Genomic DNA, 26,402 nt, shown 5'->3' with positions numbered 1-26,402 from the left:
CCCTAAAGTTGAACTGCAAAATTTAATATGTATGCAGAAGACCTCTTGGCCTGGAAAGGAGCTTCTGAAGCATTCTTGTTAAGCCGAATTGATACTTACCTGCACCCTTCTATTAGCCTGACATGTTTGCGCATGCATTTTTGCATTTGTACATATCTTCCTTTTTCTGAGATGCTTATCCATCCCTATCCGCACACCCATGGCCCATTTCTTCTTGAGGACATTTAGCATCCTGCACACCCATTTAAATACCACCTTCTTCTTCTTTTTTTTTTTTTTTAAAGATTTTATTTATTTACTTGACAGAGATCACAAGTAGGCAGAGAGAGAGAGGAGGAAGCAGGCTCCCCGCTGAGCAGAGAGCCCGATGCGGGACTTGATCCCAGGACCCTGAGATCATGACCCGAGCCGAAGGCAGCGGCTTAACCCACTGAGCCACCTAGGCACCCTAAATACCAGCTTCTTAATGGAATTTTCTCTTATTCTCATAGGTGAAATGTAAGAGTGTCTTTTTTTTTTTTAAGATTTATTTATTTACTTGAGAGAGAGAGAACGGGGAGGGGCAGCGGGAAAGGGAGAGAGAGTTTTTTATTTTTATTTTTTTTAAGATTTTATTTATTTATTTGACAGATCACAGGTAGACAGAGAGGCAGGCAGAGAGAGGAAGGAAAGCAGGTTCCCTGCTGAGCAGAGAGCCCGATGTGGGACTCGATCCCAGGACCCTGAGATCATGACCTGAGCTGAAGGCAGAGGCTTTAACCCACTGAGCCACCCAGGCGCCCTAGGGAGAGAGAGTCTTAAGCAGATTCCTTGCTGAGTGCAGAGCCGGACATGGGGTTTGATCTCAGGACCCTGAGATCATGACCTGAACCGAAACCAAGAGTCAGACACTTAAAGGACCGTGCCACCGAGGCGCTCCAAGGATCTTTTTAATATCATTCTACTTTGACATTCATATTAAATCCTGCTGCTGTACCTGCTCTCATCTCTATAATCCGTGCTTGCAGCAAATGTTGGCCGGACAGACGTATCAATGATCATAGAACATCCAGTTTCAAGTCTTTGCCAAGGCTCCCTTGTTCTTTTATTATTATAACTTAATCATTTTCTTGGGCGCCTGGGTGGCTCAGTGGGTTAAGCCGCTGCCTTTGGCTCAGGTCATGATCTCAGGGTCCTGGGATCGAGTCCCACATCAGTCTCTGCCTGCTTCCCCTTCTCTCTCTCTGCCTACTTGTGATCTCTCTCTCTCTCTCTGTCAAATAAATAAATGAATAAAATATTAAAAAAAAAAACTTAATCATTTTCTTGTCGTTGTATCCTGAGATTTTCTTCATTTTTTGTGTGTGTGTTTCTGATACTCCATTCCGGAATTTAATGATGATGTAGTTAATGCTCTTGAGGACTGGGCTGCTCCCTACAGGACGCTGACCCGCCCCGTAGAATAAGGCCGTGAGACCATGCGACCCCAACAGTAACTCCTTCCTTGCCTTTTCTGTTTCTTCAACGGCCGTCTTTACTTTACTGATAGCTGCTGCTTTGCTGTCTGTCAGATAGTCGTACATATTTTCTCTGTCTAGGAAGTCTGGAAAGACTTGCTCTTCTTTTCAACTAATCTATTTGTTTACTCCTGTGCCAATAATAAAAGTTTGCTGTTTTGAATGTATTTTGATACCTGATAAGGCAACTCCCTTCTCACTAGTTCTTTTCAAAATTTCTTGACTTCTCTTCGATATATATTCTTCCATAAGAACTTCCAAATAATTCTATCTGGTCCCAAAAGAAAAAAAAAAAAAAGTAGAAATGGGGTTCATTTTGGAATTGTGTAGTTGTATGCTTTATATATAAGTAGAAAGTTTTACTATCTGTAAATGTAATCTGGTCTTATTGTATGTTTTTATTAACATTTTATGGTATTAAGTAATGTAGGTCTCATATCTTTCATAGCAATTCTAATCATTTTATAGTTTTAATTTTTATTATGAAAAGGGTACTTAACTTTATTTCTAACTTGTTTTTACTATAGAGAGGTTATTTGCCTATTTTATTTTTACCCTTCTTTTCAAGTTCTTATATTATCTTAATGTTATTTTTAAAAAATTTAGAGTTGCTTTGAGTTTAAATATACAACACACTCTAAAAATACAATTTGATCTATTCTTTTCCTATATTTATACCGACTTCTGTTTTCTTATCCTGTTGTTTTAGCTAGATTTCCAGAATCTACTGCATAATCTGTAGCCGTAGGGTAATTTTTTGCCAAAAGCACAATTTTTATTACTAGATCAGACAGTACTACATCTTTTCCTATACTTCTAAACCAGATTAATACAATCTAGAAAAAACCCTGAAGGTTTTTCTTTTTGTTTTCCCTTGAACTTAGGGTAGCCTATTGTAAGTGAGCGGCCAGCTCCTGTTTTCTCTGCTTTAGTCCCCACCGTGATTTTCCCGATTGTTGGATTAAAGTATACCTTTTCCACAGCTTAGAAGAGAGAGAGTGTGGGGACTCCCCAGCTCCCGCGAACTTAAACTTCCCTAGTCAGGGAATCCTTCATCAGGGTGTACATAAACGCACCTGCCTGTACCTTCCCGCTTGCCTGTTTCCTTTAGTTTTTCCGGCTTCAGAGTATGTCCCATCTTCCCTCCCTTCCTTGACTCATTAACTCTACTGACCTTTTAAATCTCAGCTCAGTGTCACTTTCTGAAGGAAACCCTCGGCTCTCCTTACTCTTTCCTATTCTCTGTAAGCTTTCCTAGCAACATAAAACATGTCATAGTTACGCTTTTCCATTGATTTTGTGTAATTATTTGTAAATGTTTTCCCCACCTGGACTGAAAGATCCATGAGGGCAGGTCTGGTGTTTGGCTTTTGCCTCACGTTATCACCTTGCACAGTGCCTGCCGCACTGAGAGGGGCCCCTCAGGACCCACGAGCTCACTGCCTGCAGAGACGGGGAGCACACGGCAGGGGCCATCAGTGTGAGTCCCGCACTGTCTCGTGGGAGCCCTGAACAGAAGGTCTCTAGCAGTTTCACTGTATCTTCAATACAAGAGGTTTAACCTCTTCTTCAGCCTCCCAGTGGATTTTTAAATGATACCTTCTAATTCATAGACCTACAATAATGAAATACAATAAATAATCTGTTCTTGCTTGTCTTTGTGAAAATATTTTATCTAACCACATTAGTACCCTCAAATCCATAGTGTTGAATTATCTGCATTTTCATGGCTTACTGAGTGGAATTTCACTTTCCAAAAGAGTATTATCTTAAAACATACTGATAAGTGCTGTTTAAAATTTATTCTGTTTCATGTGTTCTCATGTACAAGCTTTTCTGAATTTAGATATTTAACAATAAGTTTTAGACATCTAGTGCAAATTTATATGCATTTTAGCAGTATTATTTAGTGTGTTTCTTGGCACAACTAATCCCCATTGAAGGCAGTCTAGATGATGACTAGAGTCATCCTTTCGGTTTGAAAGTTTTGTCGAATTGTGCAAAATGCATATAAAAGAAAAATGTGGTTACATTATTATTCGAAGGCAGTACTTTTACCCTTCAATGTTAATATTCACTGTTTTGCATTAATGTGCTTTTCTTTTTCTTTTATTTCTTCATTTTATTGTGAAAACCAGTATGCTCTTAAAACTGCCATAGTAAATATTTTGAGTGGGAAAGTAGCATGAAGCTTCTTTCTTTCACATACAGATCCCGACATGGAGAGTGAAGAACAGCCATCCTCTGAAAACAATTCTCAGGATCAGAGTGCTGAACAGATTACGCCAAGTTCTCAGGAGGTTGATTTGGTTGATCAAGAGTCTCCTGAGGAAAGTTCTCTAAACTCAGAACCAGAATCATCATCTCCAGCAGATACGGACAATGCTGCAAGCGTTTCTGCTTCTGAACAGAATTCTAACCCCATGGAGAACCATGAGACTACAAGTCTTGATGGTGAATGTACAGATTTAGATAACCAACTCCAGGAACAATCAGAAACTGAGGAAGATTCCAATCCTAATGTTAGCTGGGGTAAAAAGGTCCAGCCTATAGACTCCATATTAGCAGACTGGAATGAAGATATAGAAGCATTTGAAATGATGGAGAAAGATGAACTATGACTCACTAAAGAATCCGGTGGTAGGTATTTAAAAAGAAAAGGCAAACTGTGGTTCACAGACACCCTGATACTAAGCAGGCTCTCTAGTGGGAGTCTTTGAGGATGCTGATGAGTAACCACGTTCTGACTGAGATGGTGGTCATAGGAGCCTGGAGCATGCTGTGTTAGAGCTGACCTTGCTTAAAACCGTCCCATCCAGAATGGAAACTCACAGTCCCTTCCCTACCCTGACTCCCGCCTGGGACAGCGTCACACCACCCTGCAGCCCCTCAGGCCGGGAAAGGATAGCTGGGCATTCCTAGGAGCCAAATTGCTGTGCAGTCTCTGGATAGACAAGAAACAAATTCAGTTGATGGTGGAGTGGAGAATAGGAATTTGTTAGCTTTCTAGTTAAAGGAAGCTTGACTTTCCTCGTTTTGGGGGTTAGAGGCTCTTTTGGGAAAATACATATGAGCATTGTGGGCATTCTGGTTTTGCTGCCTTCACAAAAACACTCAGAGTGACCCGAGTGGTCATGAAGCAGATGCGTTTATGATGAAAACGGGCTTTGCTCATCACTTCCACTTGCTTCATCGTGAAACAAATGATCAAGATGACTTGGTTTTTTTCCTCTCTTAACAGTGTCCTTTTTGTTTAAACCAAAGGTGAACCCAGTGTACTTTTCTCAGTGAGTTCTCTGCATAAAGTTAATCATTGGGACCAGGTAAAAAGGTCATATAATATATTATGGAAATTGGTTACTTAATACTTAGGAAAAATGGAACAAGGGAGAAACTATAATGTAATATGAACTTGCCATTGGGCCTTCCGTAGGGAGAGCCATGACTACTCTGAAATGGAACTTAAAGTTCTATCCTTGTCGGGTAAATTATAAATCTTTGCCGGTTCATTTCTCTTAGAGGTGATTACCTCTAGCCATCAGCCTTACTCCATCCCATGTTTAGTATGCAGTTTGAGCCACAAGGGCCATACCGCCAATAGCTGAATACATTTTGTTCCATTTTTCTATTTTAGGGAGCCGTAATGAAACTGTGGTAGTGATCTAAAAATCCTAGGGAAACTACTATTTTTCTTCTTTGAAACTATAGTTTCTAAAGACGCACCTAAGGAATCTGTCACATTTTCTGTTGAATCATGGTTTTTGAGGTTTTTTTTTTTAACTTTTCTTTTCTTTTTTTTTTTTTTAACAGATATTCCTTTTGATATGGACTTGAAAAGTAATCTATGGTAACCTGTGTAAGAAGCATACACAGTGGCAACTAACATATAGCCATATAGCTTAATGAGAATTTATTTTCCCTTTTTTTTTTGGTGGCAGTCTGGTGCTGGCCGCATTTAAGTTTTAAAATCTGTTCTTGATACCCTGTAGACAGCCCTGTAATTGAAATCATGGTTTTATTCATTTTATTTATTTATTTTTAAACTTACTAAATCAGTTCTAAAGGAATATTTGTGAGACTTAATTTTCTTTCTCTTTACCGTGACATTACATATTAATTTTTTCTTAAAACACAGTTTTGAGGTACTGATGAACTTAAACTGTATGGGGAGCTGTTAAACTGTATGGAGAGCAGTGCTGTATTGTAGTTATGTATATTCGTGTACAGTATGTCTTAGATCCCAAGTAAACATAATCTTTTCTAAGGGGATAAATAGCTGCTTTCAAAAATTCCAGCTAAATATAATTGGGTCAATGAATAATAAAACTAATAGAGAATTCACGTTTTAGGGGGAGGGCGGGGAAGAGTAGTAGAATAAGACCTTTATTGGCCCTTAATTAAACCTGACACTAAAATGGATATTTTAGTCTTTCTGCATGTGAAATTTGGTGTAAGAAGATAGAACTATAATACATACAGTATACGGAAGGATAGACATAGTGCTTTGTTCATATTAATTGCAAAGCTGCCAAAATAGCTGAAGCTTAATTACTTGACTTGCCTTGATTTATAGGACTGGGGCTTGCAGAAAAGGAGCAGATGTTCCTCTAAGACTTTGATTCCAGAAGCCTTATATACATTGATTTGATTTTGTATTTGTAGCTCAGAGCCATTGTTGTCTAAATTCAACTTTTCTAAGTTAACAAAACAACGTGGTTTTTTCCCCCAGCAAAGATCTCAAGGTATACGAGAGCCTCCTTATTACTTTCCCTGCCCTTGGCCATTAGGGCGAGTTCTTGCTGTTCCTTGACGTCTAGAAGCAGATTGTTCACTTTTTTTATAAAAGTGAATCCTTTTAAAATATGTCTTTTATAACAAGTTATACTTAACACCCAGAAGGAATCATATTTGATTTTTCCCTATTTGAGAAGGTGTAATGTTCAGCTTCAGAACTCCCAATGTTATCATTAACAACACATTCTTATTTGATGTACTGCCATGAAGTTGTTTTTTGAGTTCATTAAAAAATTCCAACAGCATTAGGTGGTTTTTTTTTTTTTTGAATGTTTTGTTTTTTAAATACCTTTGATAGACGTTTTATTTACTTCCTGAATATTCAGGGGATTCTATGAGACCCTGAATTTTAGAAACATCTGGTCTACCTCAGTTAAATGTTGACTGCATAGAAACAGAGCTGAAGTGATCACCACAGCCATAAAATTGTTGGACTAAGAAGGATTTATACAATGTTTACAAACCTGGAATCAAGTAAGGATTTTATCTGAAAGTGAAAAATTAGATATTAGAGCAAGTATTTAATTCAGGTATTTTCAAGTTTTAAAACTTAACTTGTTTACCTAACTAAAAAATAGCTGTAGCTTTTTCTGCTTATGAAAGTCTATTAAAATGATACACCCTGATTTGCAATAATTTTCCCATAAAGTAGGTGTGACAGAATTGTAATTTACTGGATATGTTTAGGATGGGATATTTTGTTGGGTAGGTTTTGTTTTTTTTCTTTTCTTTTTAACCTTTAATAGGCTTCCAACAATAATATAACTGTTGTTTCAGAACAAATTGTTTTTTGACATTATACTTTCCCCTTTTTCTTCACAGTATTAGAGAGTAAAATGAAAAATTGTGCACTCTCTGGTTTTAATTTCTAATTAATTATTCTTTTGAGAATTTCTTTAAAATTTAAATTACCATCATAGCCCTTTTTACAATAAAACCAGCATTTGTTCTCTCACCAAACCCCATGCCAGATTCATCATAAAGGAAGCTCAGCATAAGTAATTCAGATAGTGCTTATAATTTTGGAAGCGGGCGGTGGGGTGGGGAGCTGATTTATTAAATATTTCAACCGGTCGTTTTATGCACAAGGCTTCAGTCAGAACATAGAAAAAAAAACATTCTGTGAATGAAATATTGTATGTTCAGATTTTATAAAAGACATTTTTAAAAGCCCAATTTACAGCCGTATATTTTCTTATGATGTAATTTATGAAAAAGATGTCTGTACTAACAGGTGCTGTAACACTACTGTTGTTGGATTTTGTTGTTTGGTGATAAATGTATACAATATTTCTAAGGGAAACTATGTACTGTGATGTAAAAGTCTGGGCAAAATGTATATAATCCTTGTATATAATTGTGTATTTGATTATAATTACTGATTGTAAAGATTTAATAAAATATGTAAATATTCTGGTCTAGTTTTAATTTGGATTTACAGCATCACTTTGCCTATCTTTATACTTTGGTATCTTTTTTTTTTAAGGTTTTTCTTTTTTTTAAAGATTTTTATTTATTTATTTGACAGGCAGAGATTACAAGTAGGCAGAGAGGCAGGCAGAGAGAGAGGAGGAAGCAGACTCCCTGCTGAGTGGAGAGCCCGATGTGGGGCTCGATCCCCGGACTCTGGGATCATGACCCGAGCCAAAGGCAGAGGCCTTAACCCACTGAGCCACCCAGGCGCCCCTATACTTTGGTATCTTTTTTTTTTTTTTTTAAGATTTTATTTATTTGTTTGTCAGAGAGAGAGCGAGAGCGAGCACAGGCAAACAGAGTGGAAGGCAGAGTCAGAGGGAGAAGCAGGCTCCCTGCGGAGCAAGGAGCCCGATGCGGGACTCAATCCCAGGATGCTGGGATCATGACCTGAGCCGAAGGCAGCTGCTTAACCAACTGAGCCACCCAGGCGTCCCTACTTTGGTATCTTTTTAAAAAATTTTTTCACCAGCCTGTCTTCCCTTTAATTTTCTTTTTACCCCAGGGGGGCAAATCTGGGGATAGTTTAGGGTATAGAAACAAGCACTGAAGAGTTCCACAACTCAAATAGTGCCAAGGACCCTCAGAGCAGAGATGAGTTAATAATTCATAGTGTCAATATTGGTGACATGTTTATATTTTGAGTTTACTTAATAAAATCTTTGGCTGTTGTCATCCAAAGTCAACGTAGCCTCTCCTGTTAATTCCAGTGAGGCCACTTCCTTTTATTTATTTATTTATTTATTTTTAAAGATTTATTTATTTATTTGACAGAGATTGCAAGTAGGCAGAGTGGCAGGCAGAGAGGGGGGGAAGCAGGCTCCCCGCCAAGCAGAGAGCCCGATGTGGGGCTCAATCCCAGGACCCTGGGATCATGACCTGAGCCAAAGGCAGAGGTTTTAACCCACTGAGCCAGCCAGGTGCCCCTGGGGCCACTTCCTTTTAGCAGCCACTTTCAGATCCTGGGATACTGTGCTGCTCATGTGTACCGTTCCAGAGTTTCTGAGCGCGGACCCCTGAAAGGCCTAATCGTAATTACTATTATCTATTGATAATTGCTTTCGTTAATGATGAGTAAATTGCGACCGGAAGTTCTAAGCATCTCAAAGCCCCACATTTAGTGATGGGCAATGGGAGGGGCTCTCTGGTCTATCTCCTGAGCCCACGCTCCTTTCAGCGCACCTTCTCCATTTCTCTGTCTTCAGCCCTTCTCACACCTCCGTTACAGTTTCTGCTCACCTTTCACTCAGCCACTACCTTCCCACCTGACCACTTTCTTCCCATTTGGGGTTAAAGTTTAGAAATGGTAGCATCCATTCTCAGGGTCTCCGGACACGAACTCTGGTGTCAGCCTTCCTGTATTCCCCGAGGACAGAACCACACTATTTCAGCAAGAGTTTAAAGGATCTAATAGTATCTCTTGGAAGATTTCAAAGGGGAGGTTGCCCTTCTTTCCTGGGTAAAGTAAGTTTAAGAGTTCTCTCTACTAAGAGAAGCTAAGAATTGTGAGGGTTGAGAATAGTGTCAGCATCTACCAGCGAGTCAAGTTTAGAGTTCCCAAAGCTTTGCTCTTGATTTACTCTAATAAGCCTGGAGGTCTGTAGTGTTCATCTTCAGTGAAGAAGTAATGATAGACCCTTGAGGATTCTCTTAGTTCATAAAAGAACATACTTGTCGGGTTCCTGGATGGCTTAGTGGGTTCTCCCTCTGCCTTTGGCTCAGGTCATGATCCCAGGGTCCTGGGCTCGAGCCCCGCATCGGGTTCCCTACTCAACCGGGAGCCTGCTTCGCTTCCTCTCTCTCTCTGCCTGCCTCTCTGCCTACTTGTGATCTCTGTCTGTCAAATAAATAAAATCTCTAAAACAAACAAACAAAACATACTTGTCATCCCAGATGACCGAAAAATGCTTAAGTCAGTGGCAAGATGGGAATATAATGCTAAATGAAGAAAAACCTGGGACTGTATATATACGATCTCAACTGTGTTGTATATGTAAAGAGAGACTCATTTATTCAGCAAAGACTTACTGAGCACCTCCTGTGTGCTAGGCCTTGTCTGGGGCAGTGGGCAACACATAGAAAAGGTGGGAGATAAAGTAGTAATCTGATAATGTGTTGATGAACAAAAACTCACAGTGAGAGAGGATAGTGATGGAAACCAGCATAGTAAAAGAATTCTCTTAACTAGCCAAAATATTAACAGTGGTTGTCTCTGGATTGTAGGCAGTTTCTATCTGTTTACTTATAACTTTCTGTGTTTTCATCAGTTTACAAGACGAGTAAGATTTTAAGAATAAAAACAGCCTGGGTCAGGTCAAGGATAAAAGGGAGAAAGAGAAATACCACATCCGAACCCTACCATCTTGAGCTTCTGCACAATTCAACAAGTTCCTGATGTGCCCCGGAGCTGTCATGGACAGAAGCCGGGAAGGACTCCAGAAGAGGCCGGCCCAATTACAACGCTTTGGCAAATGGATTGTTTTGAATTAAAGTTACTCAAGAAACAGCCAGTGTGAAAAGGACACTCTGGCCTTCCTTTGTTCCCTGAAAAGAGGAAATAAACCTGCCACATGAAAGGGACCATCCCTGTCCCAGGAGGCTGGAGGCATCCTTATCACCAGAGCACGGGAATGGAGAGGGCCATTTAGCAAGCCTTGTTACTTGCTCACTAATTTGCTACACCAACTCCAAACCCTTTTGTCTTGCTGATTTTTCACAAATGTATTACTTCCTTGTCTGAAAAGGGTGACAAAGCTGCCTGCTTTGGTTTCTTCTTTGAATCTTGTATTTTTATGGGCTCCCTTACATAGAAAATTAAATTTGCTTTTCTTTCGTTAATCTGTCTTAGGTCAATTTAGTGACTAGATCCACCAAAGAACTCGGAAGGGAGGAAGGGAAGAGCTTTTCTCCTTTCCAACAGCATAGAGCTGGGACTCAAAAGACTGCTCCGGAGGATTATGTGGACTGGGGAGAAGAGAAGAGGCTCTAAAACAGGGCCCTGAGCTAGCTGGCGTTCAAGACAACAGGAGCCAGGGCTTGTATGGAATGTAACCGGGCAGGTGGCGAAGGAGGAGGGAAAGGAGGGCAGAGCAGTGTTACAAAAACCAGAAGAAAAGATTATTTCAAGGAGAAAATTGGCAAATAATCTGACCCCCACCCCCTCCAAAAAAGTTGGTGCCAGCAAACTCACTACACAAGAATGTGGTTCAGTGTGGTCCTGTTGTCTAATATTTTTAAAAAGCCAAGAAAACTAGGTGAGATTTCATCTTAAACGCCGTTCAGGTTGAAACAGATGAGACAAGAAAGACCTCCAGCGTGCAACCCCTGCGCTGGCAGACCCTTGTCTCCCCAGTGTGGGGAGAAGACTCCTCCATTCTCAAGGTACCATTCCCCGAGCGCTCGCTCCAGACTTACTAAGGAGACGAAAGGCCGCCTCCAACTGTTGAGATTTTCTAGGTTAATCTTTCAAATGGTGGTGATACAGCTTTCCAAACATTATTGGTTTAATCAAGCAGGTCAATGGGAGAAAAAGCCTCATCCATTCACTTGCCTACAATCTAATGTCAACCATGGACACCTTCTTTGGTATGAGGCCATGCAAGTTCCTCTTCTCAAATCCAGTTCAGATGTCCACTCCATCAACATGTCTGGCCAGACTATTGCCTCAGCTTCACCCCAGCACCTTCCTTCTGTGGTTCTGGGGGGTTCCCTGACTCGCACCCAGGATACATCTGTAAGCTTCTGCTCAACCCTACAGTGATTCCTTCAAGTTCCAGCAAAGATCTGAGAGATCTGGTCTAGTCACCTCCTCTTCACAGGCAGGGTGATGCCTAAGGCCCTCTTTGTAGAGCTCATCATAAAAAGAGCTGCCACTTTCTGAGTCTTCACCAGGCCTCAACAGATACTGGGCACTCTGTATCGGAGTCCTTCCCTATAGGACAACCTCGTGAGATGTCTGTAATTTCATTTTCCAGATCAGGAAGAAGAAGTTTCAGCAAAGTTGACCGGCTTGCCAGAAAGGACAGACCCAGTTAGAGGGGGCTGGAATTTGAGACTAGATTGATCTAAATCAGATTGCTGTACAGACGTTGTCAAACAAGGCTGCATCGGGGATTCTTATAAACAACTAGCTGGCCAACCAGCCAGCCACTACAAAGATCTGGAAATTGAAGGTACTTTGCACTTACCAAAGACGTGGGAATAGGAGAATGGGCTGCTTTCGGATTCAAGCCTTATGGTCTTTGCGCCAGAAGATATTTATTGGAAACGTGTCGAAAGGCTGGGGTGGTGTGTATCCCTCTTTCCAAGGTAATTACCAGTTTCTCTGATCTTTGGCTCAAACATATTATCATCCCTAATCAGAAGGGCCAGACCTGGGAGACATGTCTGAACCACACCAAAAAACCACACAAGTGGGTTTACCATCGCATCACTGGACTGGGAATTCCTGGAGAAGACAGAAAAGTTGGCCTATTCCTCTTCTCCTCACCTAGATCAGCACCTGACTGCTGAAAAGCCCTCACTAAACACTTCTGGAGTGAAAGGGGAAAAAAACAAAAACAAAAACAAAAAAACTGGTTTTGAACAAAGGGACAAACAAAAAGAGCTAGGATTCGCAATCACCAAGAAATGTCAAAGACATGATGCACAGGCTTTGAAGACGGTGGTATGAAGATAATCCTACACTATTTTTTTGTTGGAAGCAGACATTGGGGGGAACACAACTCATGCAGTGATCTCAGAGTTTTAGGGCTAAAATAATTCTGTTTCCTTTCCATCACTGATTCTCCTTGTTGGACAGAAAAAACAGAACCCAGAGCCGGGCGTGACCTGACCAAGGTTACATACGAGGCTTGATCACCTCTTTAGGGTCTGATGCACCTGTTTCAAAGTCATTCCCCTGCCTCCGGGCCTTGGTACCCCCATTCCTCTGCAAGTTAACATTTAGCCAGTGGGACGATGACTAACTTCAGAGCAGCCCCTGAGGTGCCTTTGCAAAACACCAGGACGTCCCTGAATGTGCTTTAAAAGCTACTGACTCAGATAATTTATTTGTTATTTAAACGTTCAGCACCTTCAAGCAAAAGTGTCCTTTAATTCCCTGAAAACGGGCCATTCTCATTGTCAGCGTTTATTCTTCTCTTCCTTTCCTGATGAATAAACCCATTAATGAAAGAATACGCTGTGTACTTTCTTTTGTTCTGTTATTCATCTGAATTAATGTGTGTGGGCAAAGCTCAAACGGTGAGACCAAGATACAGATCTTTTGCCTGGTGGGCCCTCTTGTGGGTCGCAAACCTAGCAGTTCCCCAGGTTTCTTTCTGGGGTTGGCCGAAAACGGTTCTCTTTTGGCCCAAAATGACTGAACTGAAATTTCTAAATTTGAAACTCTGAGTAAGATACAGAACTACAATGATAAACAACCTGTTAGTATTTGTTCTGGTAAAGCAATAAGGGAGAATTCTAGCCTAATGAAGTCAGAGACATCGCATCTTCAGCCAGGATTTTCTAAACCCCGGTAATGTTCGCTAATAGCTTATAGTAAGAATGATCACTGATTGGATGTTTCCCATATACTTAGAATTTATAAAGCCATATGACACAGGTATCATTGTTATTCCCAATTATTATTCCCACCAATAGCAGTTGGGGTTTTTAACTACAAGAAACATACTCTGGCTAAACAAAGCAGGGTGGTGGGGAGGCACTGGCGAGAGCGTTCTCTTGGAGGGTTCTAGCTGCGGCAACAGGGCTGCCGGGGGAGGGGGGAGGTTCTCAATGTGGAAGTTACAAGTATAGACTCTGAAGCCGGACTCTGGAGATTCGAACCGTGGCTCCTCCCCTTGCTCTATGTGACCTTCACCTGGGGGTCTCTGTTTCCTCATCTGTAAAGTGGGATTATTGATAGAACCCATTGTTTGTTCTTGTGTAAAGTGCCAGGTAAATGTGCTTTTACGTCCCTCCTATCCGCCGCTGCTCTCCCCTCCCCTCCCCTCCCCTCCCCTCCCCAGGGACTGCTGTCCTTGAACTTCAACTATAAATTCTAACTATATTAGCCAGTTCTGTGTCATCGCTAGCAGGAGCTTTGGCCAAGCGCTATGTCCTTGGACTTCTGATAGGTCTCCAGATGGAAAAGTGGGGAACTCTCTCCGCTTTTCCAACCAGAAGAAACAGACCTAATCATCTCTTTCTCTCAAGACAGCAGAAAAGTCCCCTTGGAACAATAGGAGCTTTCAAAGGCCATATTTCGGGGAGAAACAAAGGAGTGGCCTGGATTATTTATACAGGTCTTGTGCAACAGGAGACCAGAATAATAAATTAAATCTCGGAATGAAACAAACTACACACAGGGGAGTGAGGCATGTCCTGAGGACATCGGGTTTTGTCACTACCCCAAGAACTCCCAGGGGCAGACCTGCCAAGAGGGGGTGCTCACCGGCTGTCTGACACAGTCCCTAAAGCAGCCTCTGAACAACACCGGTTGCGGGGGGGGGGGCGGGGGTGTTGCAGATGAGCCCGGCAGCAGCCCAGGCGGCCATTACCGGGGAGGACTTCTGTCACACAGAATGTGGACTCTGGGGAGGGGGGCAGCCCACTGCCAGCGGGTCTGGGCTATGGAACCCCCATGTCTTTGCACAGACGCCAAAACTAGAGAAAGAGCCCTAAATTGTCAAAGAATTGTATGGGAGTGGAGGTGGGAGGGATAGGAGGGATGGGGAGGGGCATGGAGCTGGGGACGGACGGCGGGACAGACGGCGGCGGGAGGAAGAAAAGAAGAAAGAGAAAAGTTGTAAAGGAAAAAGAAAGGCAATTATTTCAGGGCGCCTGGGTGGCTCAGTGGGTTAAGCCTCTGCCTTTGGCTCAGGTCATGATCTCAGGGTCCTGGGATCGAGCCCTGCTCCAGGGTCTCTGCTCAGCAGGGAGCCTGCTTCCTCCTCTCTGCCTGCCTTTCTGCCTGCTTGTCTGTCAAATAAATAAATAAAATCTTTAAAAAAAGAAAGAAAGAAAGGCAATTATTTCAATGAAGTATTGACCTTACAAGGGAAAAAAGCACAAAGCCAATTTCCTGGGAGTTCTCACATCAGTATGAAAAAAGCCCATTGCACAACAGATCTCCCTGGAAAAGCAGGGGAAAGTGTCTCCTTCATGTAGCCTTGGGCCGCTCAGAGCCTTATAAATTCAGGCTGGGACATAATTTTTTCTTCGGTTCTTGAGAGTTGCATCTTTTTTATTGTTGTTTCTTTTTCTTTTTCCCTGCAGATATTTTCTCTCTCACATAGAAGAACCAAAATTTCTTCCCAAAGCCCCTCATTCCCAGAACTTGCTTGGAAAATGTCTGTCTGATCTTGTAATGCAAAACCACTCGCTTGCCCTGTGACCTTGGCAAGTTACCTAACTTCTCTAGGACTTGGTTTTCTCCTCCATAGAGTATGGTTTCATCTACCCAGCAAGCTCTCCTCCGTTTTCTCTGTTTGGTGGGCCCCCCCGCAGGACTGACGCTATAGAAATAGAGGCTATCGGATTCGGTCTTGCTTTGGCAGCCTCTCCTGCAGCCGTGGGGTGAGGTCATGGCTTCAATTCTGTGAGCTGGAACTTTGAATTTGGGACAGGATCTCCTGGAATCTGTTCCCATGAGAGTGGTGGCAGCCACTATATTCAACACAGACATGGTGACAATATTTGGCTCCAGAGACACTGGGAGGTCTATGTCCTGTATGTGTGTGTGTGTGTGTGTTGCTGAGGGACATACTTGTTTTCTACCCCTCATGCTTCTATGGGGAATGTCCTCTCTAACCCTGCTTTGCTTCTCCATCCTTCTGGGTTGCTGAGTTGGAAGCCAACCTGCCTGTGGAAAACATGCTTCTTGCTTTACTTCTGTGCAGTCGAAGGACTCAGCCTCTGAGTGAAAGGGGAAGCCTGGGTTTTCCTGCTCTGCCAGTTCCTGGGCGGGTCAGTCTCCCTAATTCTGTGATGAGGTGTTAGTGTTTCTGCGTTAGTCCATTCATCTATTGCTTTTTTTAAGCTTAAGTTTATTTCAGAAAGAGATTTTTAAAGAAATTTACTTATTTATTTGAGAGAGTGCACAAGTGAGGGCAGTGGCAGGGGGAGAGAGAGAGAGGGATCAAGCCCCACATTGGGCTCCCTGTTCAGGGGGGAGTCTGCTTGTCCCTCCCCCTCCGCCCACACCTCCACAGCCTCAACTCCCCAAGCTTGTGTGCGCTCTCTCTCTCAATAAACACAATCCTTAAAAAAAGAAAAAATCACACACTTTCCTTTCCTGACTGAGCCAGCCAGATAGTCCTATATGAGCATCTTTTATATTAAAAAAAAAAAAAAGTTCTTAAAGCATAGGATGATCTTTAAATGCATGATTATTAAAAAACATATTTGTGTACCACTTAAAATCACATTCAGACCAGGGATATATGACTTTTACTTTGGAAAATACTGTATTATGCTTTACAGACTCAATTTTTTTTTAAAGATTTTATTTATTTATTTGACAGACAGAGATCACAAGTAGGCAGAGAGGCAGGCAGAGAGAGAGGAGGAAGCAGGCTCCCCGCTGAGCAGAGAGATCAGAGCTCGATCCCAGGACCCTGAGATCATGACCTGAGCCGAAGACAGAGGCTTTAACCCACTGAGCCACTCAGGTGCCCCATTTTTTTTTTTTTTTTATTACCATAGCTGTTCTTGTCTGAAAGTAAGAAATGATCACCTCCTTTAAAATGAGCCTCAAATAATACTCATGCAGCTACATCATTCGGTAGGTTTGCAAATTTCATTTTCTCTTTATTACTCTAACTTTCTTTTTTTTTTTTTTTTAAAGATTTTATTTATTTATTTGACAGAGAGAAATCACAAGTAGGCAGAGAGGCAGAGAGAGAGAGAGGAGGAAGCAGGTTCCCTGCTGAGCAGAGAGCCCGATGCGGGACTCAATCCCAGGACCCCGAGATCATGACCTGAGCCGAAGGCAGTGGCTTAACCCACTGAGCCACCCAGGCGCCCTCTTTTTTTTTTAATTTTTTATAAATATATAATATATTTTTATCCCCAGGGGTACAGGTCTGTGAATCGCCTGGTTTACACACTTCACAGCACTCACCAAAGCACATACCCTCCCCAATGTCCATAACCCCACCCCCTTCTCCCAACCCCCCTCCCCCCAGCAATCCTCAGTTTGTTTTGTGAGATTAAGAGTCACTTATGGTTTGTCTCCCTCCTGATCCCATCTTGTTTCATTGATTCTTCTCCTACCCCCTTAAGCCCCCATGTTGCATCACTACTTCCTCATATCAGGGAGATAATATGACAGTTGTCTTTCTCTGCTTGACTTATTTCGCTAAGCATGATACCCTCCAGTTCCATCCACATTGTCGCAAATGGCAAGATTTCATTTCTTTTGATGGCTGCATAGTATTCCATTATGTATATATACTACATCTTCTTGATCCATTCATCTGTTGATGGACATCTAGGTTCTTTCCATAGTTTGGCTATCGTGGACATTGCTGCTACAAACATTCGGGTGCACTGCCCCTTCAGATCACTACATTTGTATCTTTAGGGTAAATACCCAGTAGTGCTATTGCTGGGTCATAGGGTAGTTCTATTTTTCAACATTTTGAGGAACCTCTATGCTGTTTTCCAGAGAGGTTGCACCAGCTTGCATTCCCACCAACAGTGTAGGAGGGTTCCCCTTTCTCCGCATCCTCGCCAGCATCTGTCATTTCCTGACTTGTTAATTTTAGCCATTCTGACTGGTGTGAGGTGATATCTCATTGTGGTTTTGATTTGTATTTCCCTGATGCCGAGTGATATGGAGCACTTTTTCATGTGTCTGTTGGCCATCCGGATGTCTTCTTTGCAGAAATGTCTGTTCATGTCCTCTGCCCATTTCTTGATTGGATTATTTGTTCTTTGGGTGTTGAGTTTGCTAAGTTCTTTATAGATTTTGGACACTAGTCCTTTATCTGATATGTCGTTTGCAAATATCTTCTCTCATTCTGTCAGTTGTCTTTTGGTTTTGTTAACTGTTTCCTTTGCTTTGCAAAAGATTTTGATCTTGATCAAATCCCAATAGTTCATTTTTTGCCCTTGCTTCCCTTGCCTTTAGCAATGTTCCTAGGAAGATGTTGCTGCGGTTGAGGTCGAAGAGGTTGCTGCCTGTGTTCTCCTCAAGGATTTTGATGGAGTCCTTTCTCACATTGAGGTCCATCATCCATTTTGAGTCTATTTTTGTGTGTGGTGTAAGGAAATGGTCCAATTTCATTTTTCTGCATGTGGCTGTCCAATTTTCCCAACACCATTTATTGAAGAGGCTGTCTTTTTTCCATTGAACATTCTTTCCTGCTTTGTCAAAGATTAGTTGACCATAGAGTTGAGGGTCTATTTCTGGGCTTTCTATTCTGTTCCATTGATCTATGTGTCTGTTTTTGTGCCAGTACCATGCTGTCTTGATGATGACAGCTTTGTAATAGAGCTTGAAGTCCGGAATTGTGATGCCACCAACTTTGGCTTTCTTTTTCAATATTCCTTTGGCTATTCGAGGTCTTTTCTGGTTCCATATAAATTTTAGGATTATTTGTTCCATTTATTTGAAAAAGATGGATGGTACTTTGATAGGAATTGCATTAAATGTGTAGATTGCTTTAGGTAACATAGACATTTTCACAATATTATTCTTCCAATCCAGGAGCATGGAACATTTTTCCATTTCTTTGTGTCTTCCTCAATTTCTTTCATGAGTACTTTATAGTTTTCTGAGTATAGATTCTGTGCCTCTTTGGTTAGGTTAATTCCTAGGTATCTTTTTTTTTTTTTTTTTTTTTTTAAATTTTATTTATTCATTTGACAGCTAGAAATCACAAGTAGATGGAGAGGCAGGCAGAGAGAGAGAGAGAGGGAAGCAGGCTCCCTGCCGAGCAGAGAGCCCGATGTGGGACTCGATCCCAGGACCCCGAGATCACGACCCGAGCCGAAGGCAGGGGCTCAACCCACTGAGCCACCCAGGCGCCCCCCTAGGTATCTTTTGGTTTTGGGTGCAATTGTAAATGGGATTGACTCCTTAATTTCTCTTCTGTCTGGTTGTTGGTGTAGAGAAATGCAACTGATTTCTGTGCATTGATTTTATATCCTGACACTTTCCTGTACAAGTTCTAGCAGTTTTGGAGTGGGGTCTTTTGGGTTTTCCACATATAGTATCATATCATCTGTGGAGAGTGATAGTTTGACTTCTTTGCCGATTTGGATGCCTTTAATTTCCTTTTGTTGTCTGATTGCTGAGGCTAGGACTTGTTGAATAGCAGTGGTGATAATGGACATCCCTGCTGTGTTCCTGTCCTTAGCGGAAAAGCTTTCAGTTTTTCTCCATTGAGAATGATATTTGCGGTGGGTTTTTCATAGATCGCTTTGATAATATTGAGCTATGTGCCCTCTATCCCTACACTTTGAAGAGTTTTGATCAGGAAGGGATGCTGTACTTTGTCAAATGCTTTTTCAGCATCTATTGAGAGTATCATATGGTTCTTGTTCTTTCTTTTATTGGTGTTTTGTATCACATTGATTGATTTGCAGATGTTGAACCAACCTTGCAGCCCTGGAATAAATCCCACTTGGTTGTGGTAAATAATCCTTTTAATGTACTGTTGAATCCTATTGGCTAGTATTTTTGTGAGTATTTTCGCATTTGTGTTCATCAAAGATATTGGTCTATAGCTCTCTTTTTTGATGGGATCCTTGTCTGGTTTTGGGATCAAGGTGATGCTGGCCTCATAAAATGAGTTTGGAAGTTTTCTTTCCATTTCTATTTTTTGGAACAGTTTCAGGAGAATAGGAATTAGTTCTTCTTTAAATGTTTGGTAGAATTCCCCCAGGAAGCCGTCTGGCCCTGGGCTTTTGTTTGTTTGGAGATTTTTTTTTTTTTAAAGATTTTATTTATTTATTTGACAGAGAGAAATCACAAGTAGATGGAGAGGCAGGCAGAGAGAGAGAGGGAAGCAGGCTCTCCGCTGAGCGGAGAGCCCGATGCGGGACTCGATCCCAGGACTCTGAGATCATGACCTGAGCCGAAGGCAGCGGCTTAACCCACTGAGCCACCCAGGTGCCCCTGTTTGGAGATTTTTAATGACTGTTTCAATCTCCTTACTGGTTATGGGTCTGTTCAGGCTTTCTATTTCTTCCTGGTTCAGTTGTGGTAGTTTATATGTTTCTAGGAATGCATCCATTTCTTCCAGATTGTCCAATTTGTTGGCGTAGAGTTGTTCATAGTATGTTCTTATAATTGTTTGTATTTCTTTGGTGTTAGTTGTGATCTCTCCTCTTTCATTCATGATTTTATTTATTTGGGTCCTTTCTCTTTTCTTCTTGTTAAGTCTGGCCAGGGGTTTATCAATTTTATTAATTCTTTCAAAGAACCAGCTCCTAGTTTCATTGATTTGTTCTATTGTTTTTTTGGTTTCTTTTTCATTGATTTCTGCTCTGATCTTTATGATTTCTCTTCTCCTGCTGGGTTTAGGGTTTCTTTCTTGTTCTTTCTCCAGCTCCTTTAGGTGTAGGGTTAGGTTGTGTACCTGAGACCTTTCTTGTTTCTTGAGAAAGGCTTGTACCCCTATATATTTTCCTCTCAGGACTGCCTTTGTTGTGTCCCACAGAACCGTTGTGTTTTCATTATCATTTGTTTCCATGATTTTTTTCAATTCTTCTTTAATTTCCTGGTTGACCCATTCATTCTTTAGAAGAATGCTGTTTAGTCTCCATGTATTTGGGTTCTTTCCAAACTTCCTCTTGTGGTTGAGTTCTAGCTTCAGAGCATTGTGGTCTGAAAATATGCAGAGAATGACCCAATCTTTGATACCAGTTGAGTCCTGATTTAGGACCAAGGATGTGATCTATTCTGGAGAATGTTCCATGAGAGAAGAATGTGTAATCTGTTGCTTTGGGATGAAATTTTCTGAATATATCTGTGATGTCCATCTGGTCCAGTGTGTCATTTAAGGCCTTTATTTCCTTGTTGATCTTTTGCTTGGATGATCTGTCCATTTCAGTGAGGGGAGTGTTAAACTCCCCTAGTATTATTGTATTATTGTCGATGTGTTTCTTTGATTTTGTTATTAATTGGTTTATGTAGTTGGTTGCTCCCACGTTGGGGGCATAGACATTTAAAAGTGTTAGATCTTCTTGTTGGACAGACCCTTTGAGTATGATATAGTGTCCTTCCTCATCTCTTATTATAGTCTTTGGCTTAAAATCTAATTGATCTGATATAAGGATTGCCACTCCTGCTTTCTTCTGATGTCCATTAGCATGGTAAATTCTTTTCCACCCCCTCACTTTAAATATGGAGGTGTCTTCGGGCTTAAAATGAGTTTCTTGGAGGCAACATATAGATGGGTTTTGTTTTTTTATCCATTCTGATACCCTGTGTCTTTTGATTGGGGCATTTATCCCATTAACATTCAGGGTAACTATTGAGAGATATGAATTTAGTGCCATTGTATTGCCTGTAAGGTGACTGCTACTGTATATTGCTTCTGTTCCTTTCTGATATACCACTTGTAGGCTCTCTCTTTGCTTAGAGGACTCCTTTCAATATTTCTTGTAGAGCTGGTTTGGTGTTTGCAAATTCTTTCAGTTTTTGTTTGTCCTGGAAGCTTTTAATCTCTCCTTCTATTTTCAATGATAGCCTAGCTGGATATAGTATTCTTGGCTGCATGTTTTTCTCATTTAGTGCTCTGAATATATCATGGCAGCTCTTTCTGGCCTGCCAGCTCTCTGTGGATAAGTCTGCTGCCAATCTAATATTTTTACCATTGTATGTTACAGACTTCTTTTCCTGGGCTCCTTTCAGGATTTTCTCTTTGTCACTAAGGTTTGTAAATTTTACTATTAGGTGACGGGGTATGGGCCTATTCTTATTGATTTTGAGGGGTGTTCTCTGAACCTCTTGAATTTTGATGCTTGTTCCCTTTGCCATATTGGGGAAATTCTCCCCAATAATTCTCTTCAGTATACCTTCTTCTCCTTTCTCTCTTTCTTCTTCTTCTGGAATCCCAATTATTCTAATGTTGTTTCGTCTTATGGTGTCACTTATTCTCGAATTCTCCCCTCATGGTCCAGTAGCTGTTTGTCCCTCTTTTGCTCAGCTTCTTTATTCTCCGTCACTTGGTCTTCTATATCACTAATTCTTTCTTCTGCCTCATTTATCCTAGCAGTGAGAGCCTCCATTTTTTATTGCATCTCATTAATAGCTTTTTTGATTTCAACTTGGTTAGATTTTAGTTCTTTTATTTCTCCAGAAAGGGCTTTTATATCTCCCGAGAGGGTTTCTCTAATATCTTCCATGCCTTTTTCGAGCCCAGCTAGAATCTTGAGAATTGTCATTCTGAACTCTAGATCTGACATGTTACCAATGTCTGTATTGATTAGGTCCCTAGCCTTCGGTACTGCCTCTTGTTCTTTTTTTTGTGGTGAATTTTTCCGCCTTGTAATTTTGTCCAGATAAGAGTATATGAAGGAGCAAGTAAAATACTAAAAGGGTGGCAACAACGCCAGGAAAATATGCTTTAACCAAATCAGAAGAGATCCCAAATCGTGAGGGGGGAGAAAGGGGATAAAAAGAGGTTCAGAAAGAAATAAAGAAAAAGAAAAAGAAAAAAAAAAGGAAAGAAAGAAAAGAATTAAAAAAAGAAAACGAATAAAGAAAAGTATAAAAAAGAAAATATATATATATTAGATAAACTAGTTTAAAAACGTTAAAAAAGAAAAGGGTAAAAGTTAAAAAAAATTTTAGCAAAAGAAGAGAAAAAAATAAAAAAAAATTAAATTAACTCAAGACTAAAGAATCATAGGGAGAAAGCCATGAGTCCCGTGCTTTGCTTTCTCCTCCTCTGGAATTCTGCTGCTCTCCTTGGTATTGAAACGCCCTCCTTGATAGGTGAACTTGGTCTCGGCTGGATTTCTTGTTGATCTTCTGGGGGAGAGGCCTGGTGTAGTGATTCTCAAGTGTTTTCGCCCCAGGCGGAATTGCACCGCTCTTACCAGGGGCTGGACTGCGTAATCCGCTCGGGTTTGCTTTCAGGAGCTTTTGTTCCCTGAGCGCTTTCTGTAGAGTTCCAGGGGACAGGGAATACAAATGGCGGCCTCCTGGTCTCCGGCCCAGAGGAGCCGAGAGCCCAGGGCCCCACTCCTCAGTGTGCCCTCACAGAACAGCGCCCAGTTACTCCCGTCTGCCTGACCTCTGGGCGCGCTCCAAGCTCACCGAGCCTGTGACCGGTTCAAGGTAACACGGAGCTGCGAGCTTACTGTCGGCTCTGTCTCTGTAGCTGGCTTTTCCGTTCCAATACCCGCAAGCTCTGCGACACTCAGACACCCCCGATCCTTCTGTGACCCTGCGGGACCTGAGGCCACGCTGACCCCGCGTGGGCTTCGCCCCGGTTTAGCCTCTGGAGCGATGTCCCTCAGTGGAACAGACTTTTAAAAGTCCTGATTTTGTGCGCGGTTGCTCCGCCGCTTGCCGGGAGCCGGCCCCTCCCCCCGGGGTCTCTCTTCCCGTCGCTTTGGATTCACTTCTCCGCCCGTCCTACCTTTCAGAAAGTGGTTGTTTTTCTGTTTCTAGAATTGCTGTTCTTCTTCTCTTCGATCTGCCGATGGATTTGCAGGTGTTTGAAATCTTTAGATAAGCTATCTAGCTGATCTCCAGCTAGCTGAAGTAGTCTCAGCCTGCTACTTGACTCCTCCCCTAGTACTCTAACTTTCTATATGTGTTGAACTCAGGTAGTGTGACTCCTCCAAGTTTGTTATTGTCGAGATTATCTTGGCTATCCTAGTCCTTTGCATTTCCACATAAATTTTATTTATTTTTATTGTTTTTATTTTTTAAAAGATTTTATTGGACAGAGAGAGAGAGATCACAAGTAGGCGGGGGGAGGGTTGCAGGCTCCCTGCTGAGCAGAGATCCTGATGGGGGCTCGATCCCAGGACCCTGAGATCATGACCTGAGCCGATGGCAGAAGCTTAACCTACTGAGCCACCCAGGCGCCTTCCACATAAATTTTAGAATAACTTGTCAATTATTCCAAAAAATCTGATGAGATTTTGACTGGGATTGCATTAAATCTAGAGATCAGATTTGGGAAGAGCAAACATAGTGAGTCATGTGTTCTATGAACATGTCTTTTTATGTAACTGGACCTTCTTTAATTTCTCTTAGCAGTGTTTTATAGCTTTTAATGTAGAGTTTTTTGCATGTCTATTATTAAATATATTAAGTGTTTTGTGTTTATGATTATATGGAGTTCTCAGTTTTTTAAAAAAATTTATTTAAAATTTTATCTATTGGTGCTAATATGTAGACATATAATTGATTTTTGTATATTGACTGTATGTCCGACAATCTTGTCAGATTCATTTATTGGTTGTAGGAACATTTTTGTAGATTCTGTAACATTTTGTGTGTAAACAATCATGATGTCTATAAAGAAATGAAAGTTTTACTTTATCTTTTTCAATCTTTTTTTTTTTTTTTTCTTAAGATTTTTTATTTATTTATTTGACAGACAGAGATCACAAGTAGGCAGAGAGCAGACAGAGAGAGGAGGAAGCAGGCTCCCCGCCGAGCAGAGAGCCCGATGTGGGGCTCGATCCCAGGACCCTGGGATCATGACCTGAGCCGAAAGCAGAGGCTTTAACCCACTGAGCCACCCAGGTGCCCCTATCTTTTTCAATCTTGATCCATTTATGTCACTTTTTGGCCATCTAAACTGTCTAGGACCTTTGGTACAATGTTGAGTAGAAGAGGTGACATTTAACATTCTTGTTTTATTCATGAAATGAGAAAGTATTACATACATTATTATATGTGATATTAGTATATTTTTCAGATTGAGTAACTTCCCTCTATTACTGATTTGCTGTGAATTTTATCATGAATAGCTATTGAATTTTGTCTAACACCTTTTTTTGCATCTGTTGAAATGAACATGTGATTTTTCTCCTATATACTACTAATCTTAGATTACATTAATTGGTTTTCAAGTATTTAACCAAACTTGCATTCCTGGGATAGACTCCACATGGTAATGATGTATTATACTTTTTACATGTTGCTGAATTTGACTTGCTAATATTTTGGTAAGAATTTTTGTGTCAGTATTCATGAGAGGTTGGTTTTATTCTCTTTTCTTTTCTTTTAAGCAGGCTCCACGCCCAGAGTTGAGCCCAACATGGGCGCTTGAACTCATGACCCTTAGATTTAGACTTGAGCTGAAATCAACTGTTGGACACCTTACTGACTGAGCCACTCAAGCACCCCTTCTTTTTCTTGTTTAGAATTTTATTTTTAAGTAATCTCTATACACAACATGGGGCTTGAACTTACAACCCCAAGTTGCCCCTATTCTCTTTTCTTAGAGTGTTTTTATCAGGCTTTGGTATTAGGGTTATACTGGCCTCAAAACAAGCTAGGAAGTGTCTCCTCCTCTATTTCTGGAAATGACTTAAGACTGGTGTTATTTCTTCCCTAAATATTTGATTGAATTTATTAGTGAAATCCTTTTGACCTGAAATTCTTTTTGTGGAAATGTTTTTGATAAGTTCAGTTAAAAATAGATATATGGATGTTCAGATTTTCCATTTCTTCTTTTGTCAGTTTGGTAAGATATTCTTTAAGGAATTTGTGCATTTCACTTAAGTTGTTGAACTTAACATAAAGGGTTTCACAATAATTCTTTTTCTTTTTTTAAAGATTTATTTGACACAGAGAGAGATCACAAGTAGGCAGAGAGGCAGGCAGAGAGACAGGGGGAAGCAGACTCCCTGCTGAGCAGAGAGCCCAATGCGGGGCTCGATCCCAGGACCCTGAGACCATGACCCCAGCCGAAGGCAGAGGCTTAACCCACTGAGCCACCCAGGTGCCCCTCACAATAATTCTTTATTATTTTTTATCCTCTATAAGGTTTGTAATATCTTCTCTTTTCTACATTTTTTTAGTTTAATTTGCTGTGTTTTTCTAGTTTCTTAAGATAAAACTTAAATTGCTGCTTTTAAACATTTTCATTCCAGTTTCTGCCTTCTTCTGGTTGTTTTCTCCTATGTTTGACAGCTGGGTAAAATATTTTTCCATACTTTATAAGCATTAACTGGAGGATATTTATTTTAATATAAGTCATTCCACCATTATTGGAACTGGAATCCAGTTGTTGTTGTTGTTATTATTTATTTATTTATTTATTTTGGGGGAAGGCATAGGGAGAAAGAGAATTGTAAGCAGACTCCCCACTGGGCATGAAACCCAACTCGGGGTTCAATTCCATGACCCTGGACCTAAGTGAGAATCAAGAGTCAGATGCTTAACTGACTGAGCCACCCAAATGCCCCTGCAATTTAGATTCAAGCTTAATCATCTTGGGTAAGTATTCTTTTTCTTTTTTTAAGAGAGGGAGAGAGAGAGAGTGCACATGTGTGTGGGGGGAGGGGCAGAGAGAAGCCTAAGCAGGCTCCATGCCCAGAGCAGAGCCATAAGTGGGGCTCAGTCTCAGGACCCTGAGATCATGACCTGAGCCAAAATCGAGTCCGTCACTTAACCAACAGAGCCATTGAGTAAGTATTCTAACCCAAGTGCCAATTTCGTCATCTGTGAAG

The 26,402-nt window shown here is 41.1% G+C and overlaps 1 protein-coding gene across 10 annotated transcripts in view; it reads left to right on the top strand.

Annotated features, from left to right (window-relative positions):
- Nucleotides 1-12,941, top strand: part of EDEM3 (ER degradation enhancing alpha-mannosidase like protein 3) — a 77,596-nt gene extending 64,655 nt beyond the window's left edge. For 8 of the 10 annotated variants that reach the window (XM_059145232.1, XM_059145231.1, XM_059145224.1 and 5 more), the window contains one exon: nucleotides 3,708-7,703. In XM_059145232.1, the coding sequence (XP_059001215.1) occupies nucleotides 3,708-4,117 (410 nt within the window). In that variant the 3' untranslated portion in view covers nucleotides 4,118-7,703. Of the gene's footprint in view, nucleotides 1-3,707; nucleotides 7,704-10,611 lie in introns of those variants that run through there. The other 2 variants (XM_059145227.1, XM_059145225.1) reach the window with 2 other exon arrangements.
- The last annotated feature ends 13,461 nt before the right edge of the window (nucleotides 12,942-26,402 follow it).

Source organism: Mustela lutreola, chromosome 14 (genome assembly GCF_030435805.1).
Source record: "Mustela lutreola isolate mMusLut2 chromosome 14, mMusLut2.pri, whole genome shotgun sequence".
Classification (NCBI taxonomy): Eukaryota; Metazoa; Chordata; class Mammalia; order Carnivora; family Mustelidae; genus Mustela; species Mustela lutreola.
Note: the sequence above shows the minus strand (reverse complement) of the source record. Positions and strands in the feature narration are given on the sequence as shown.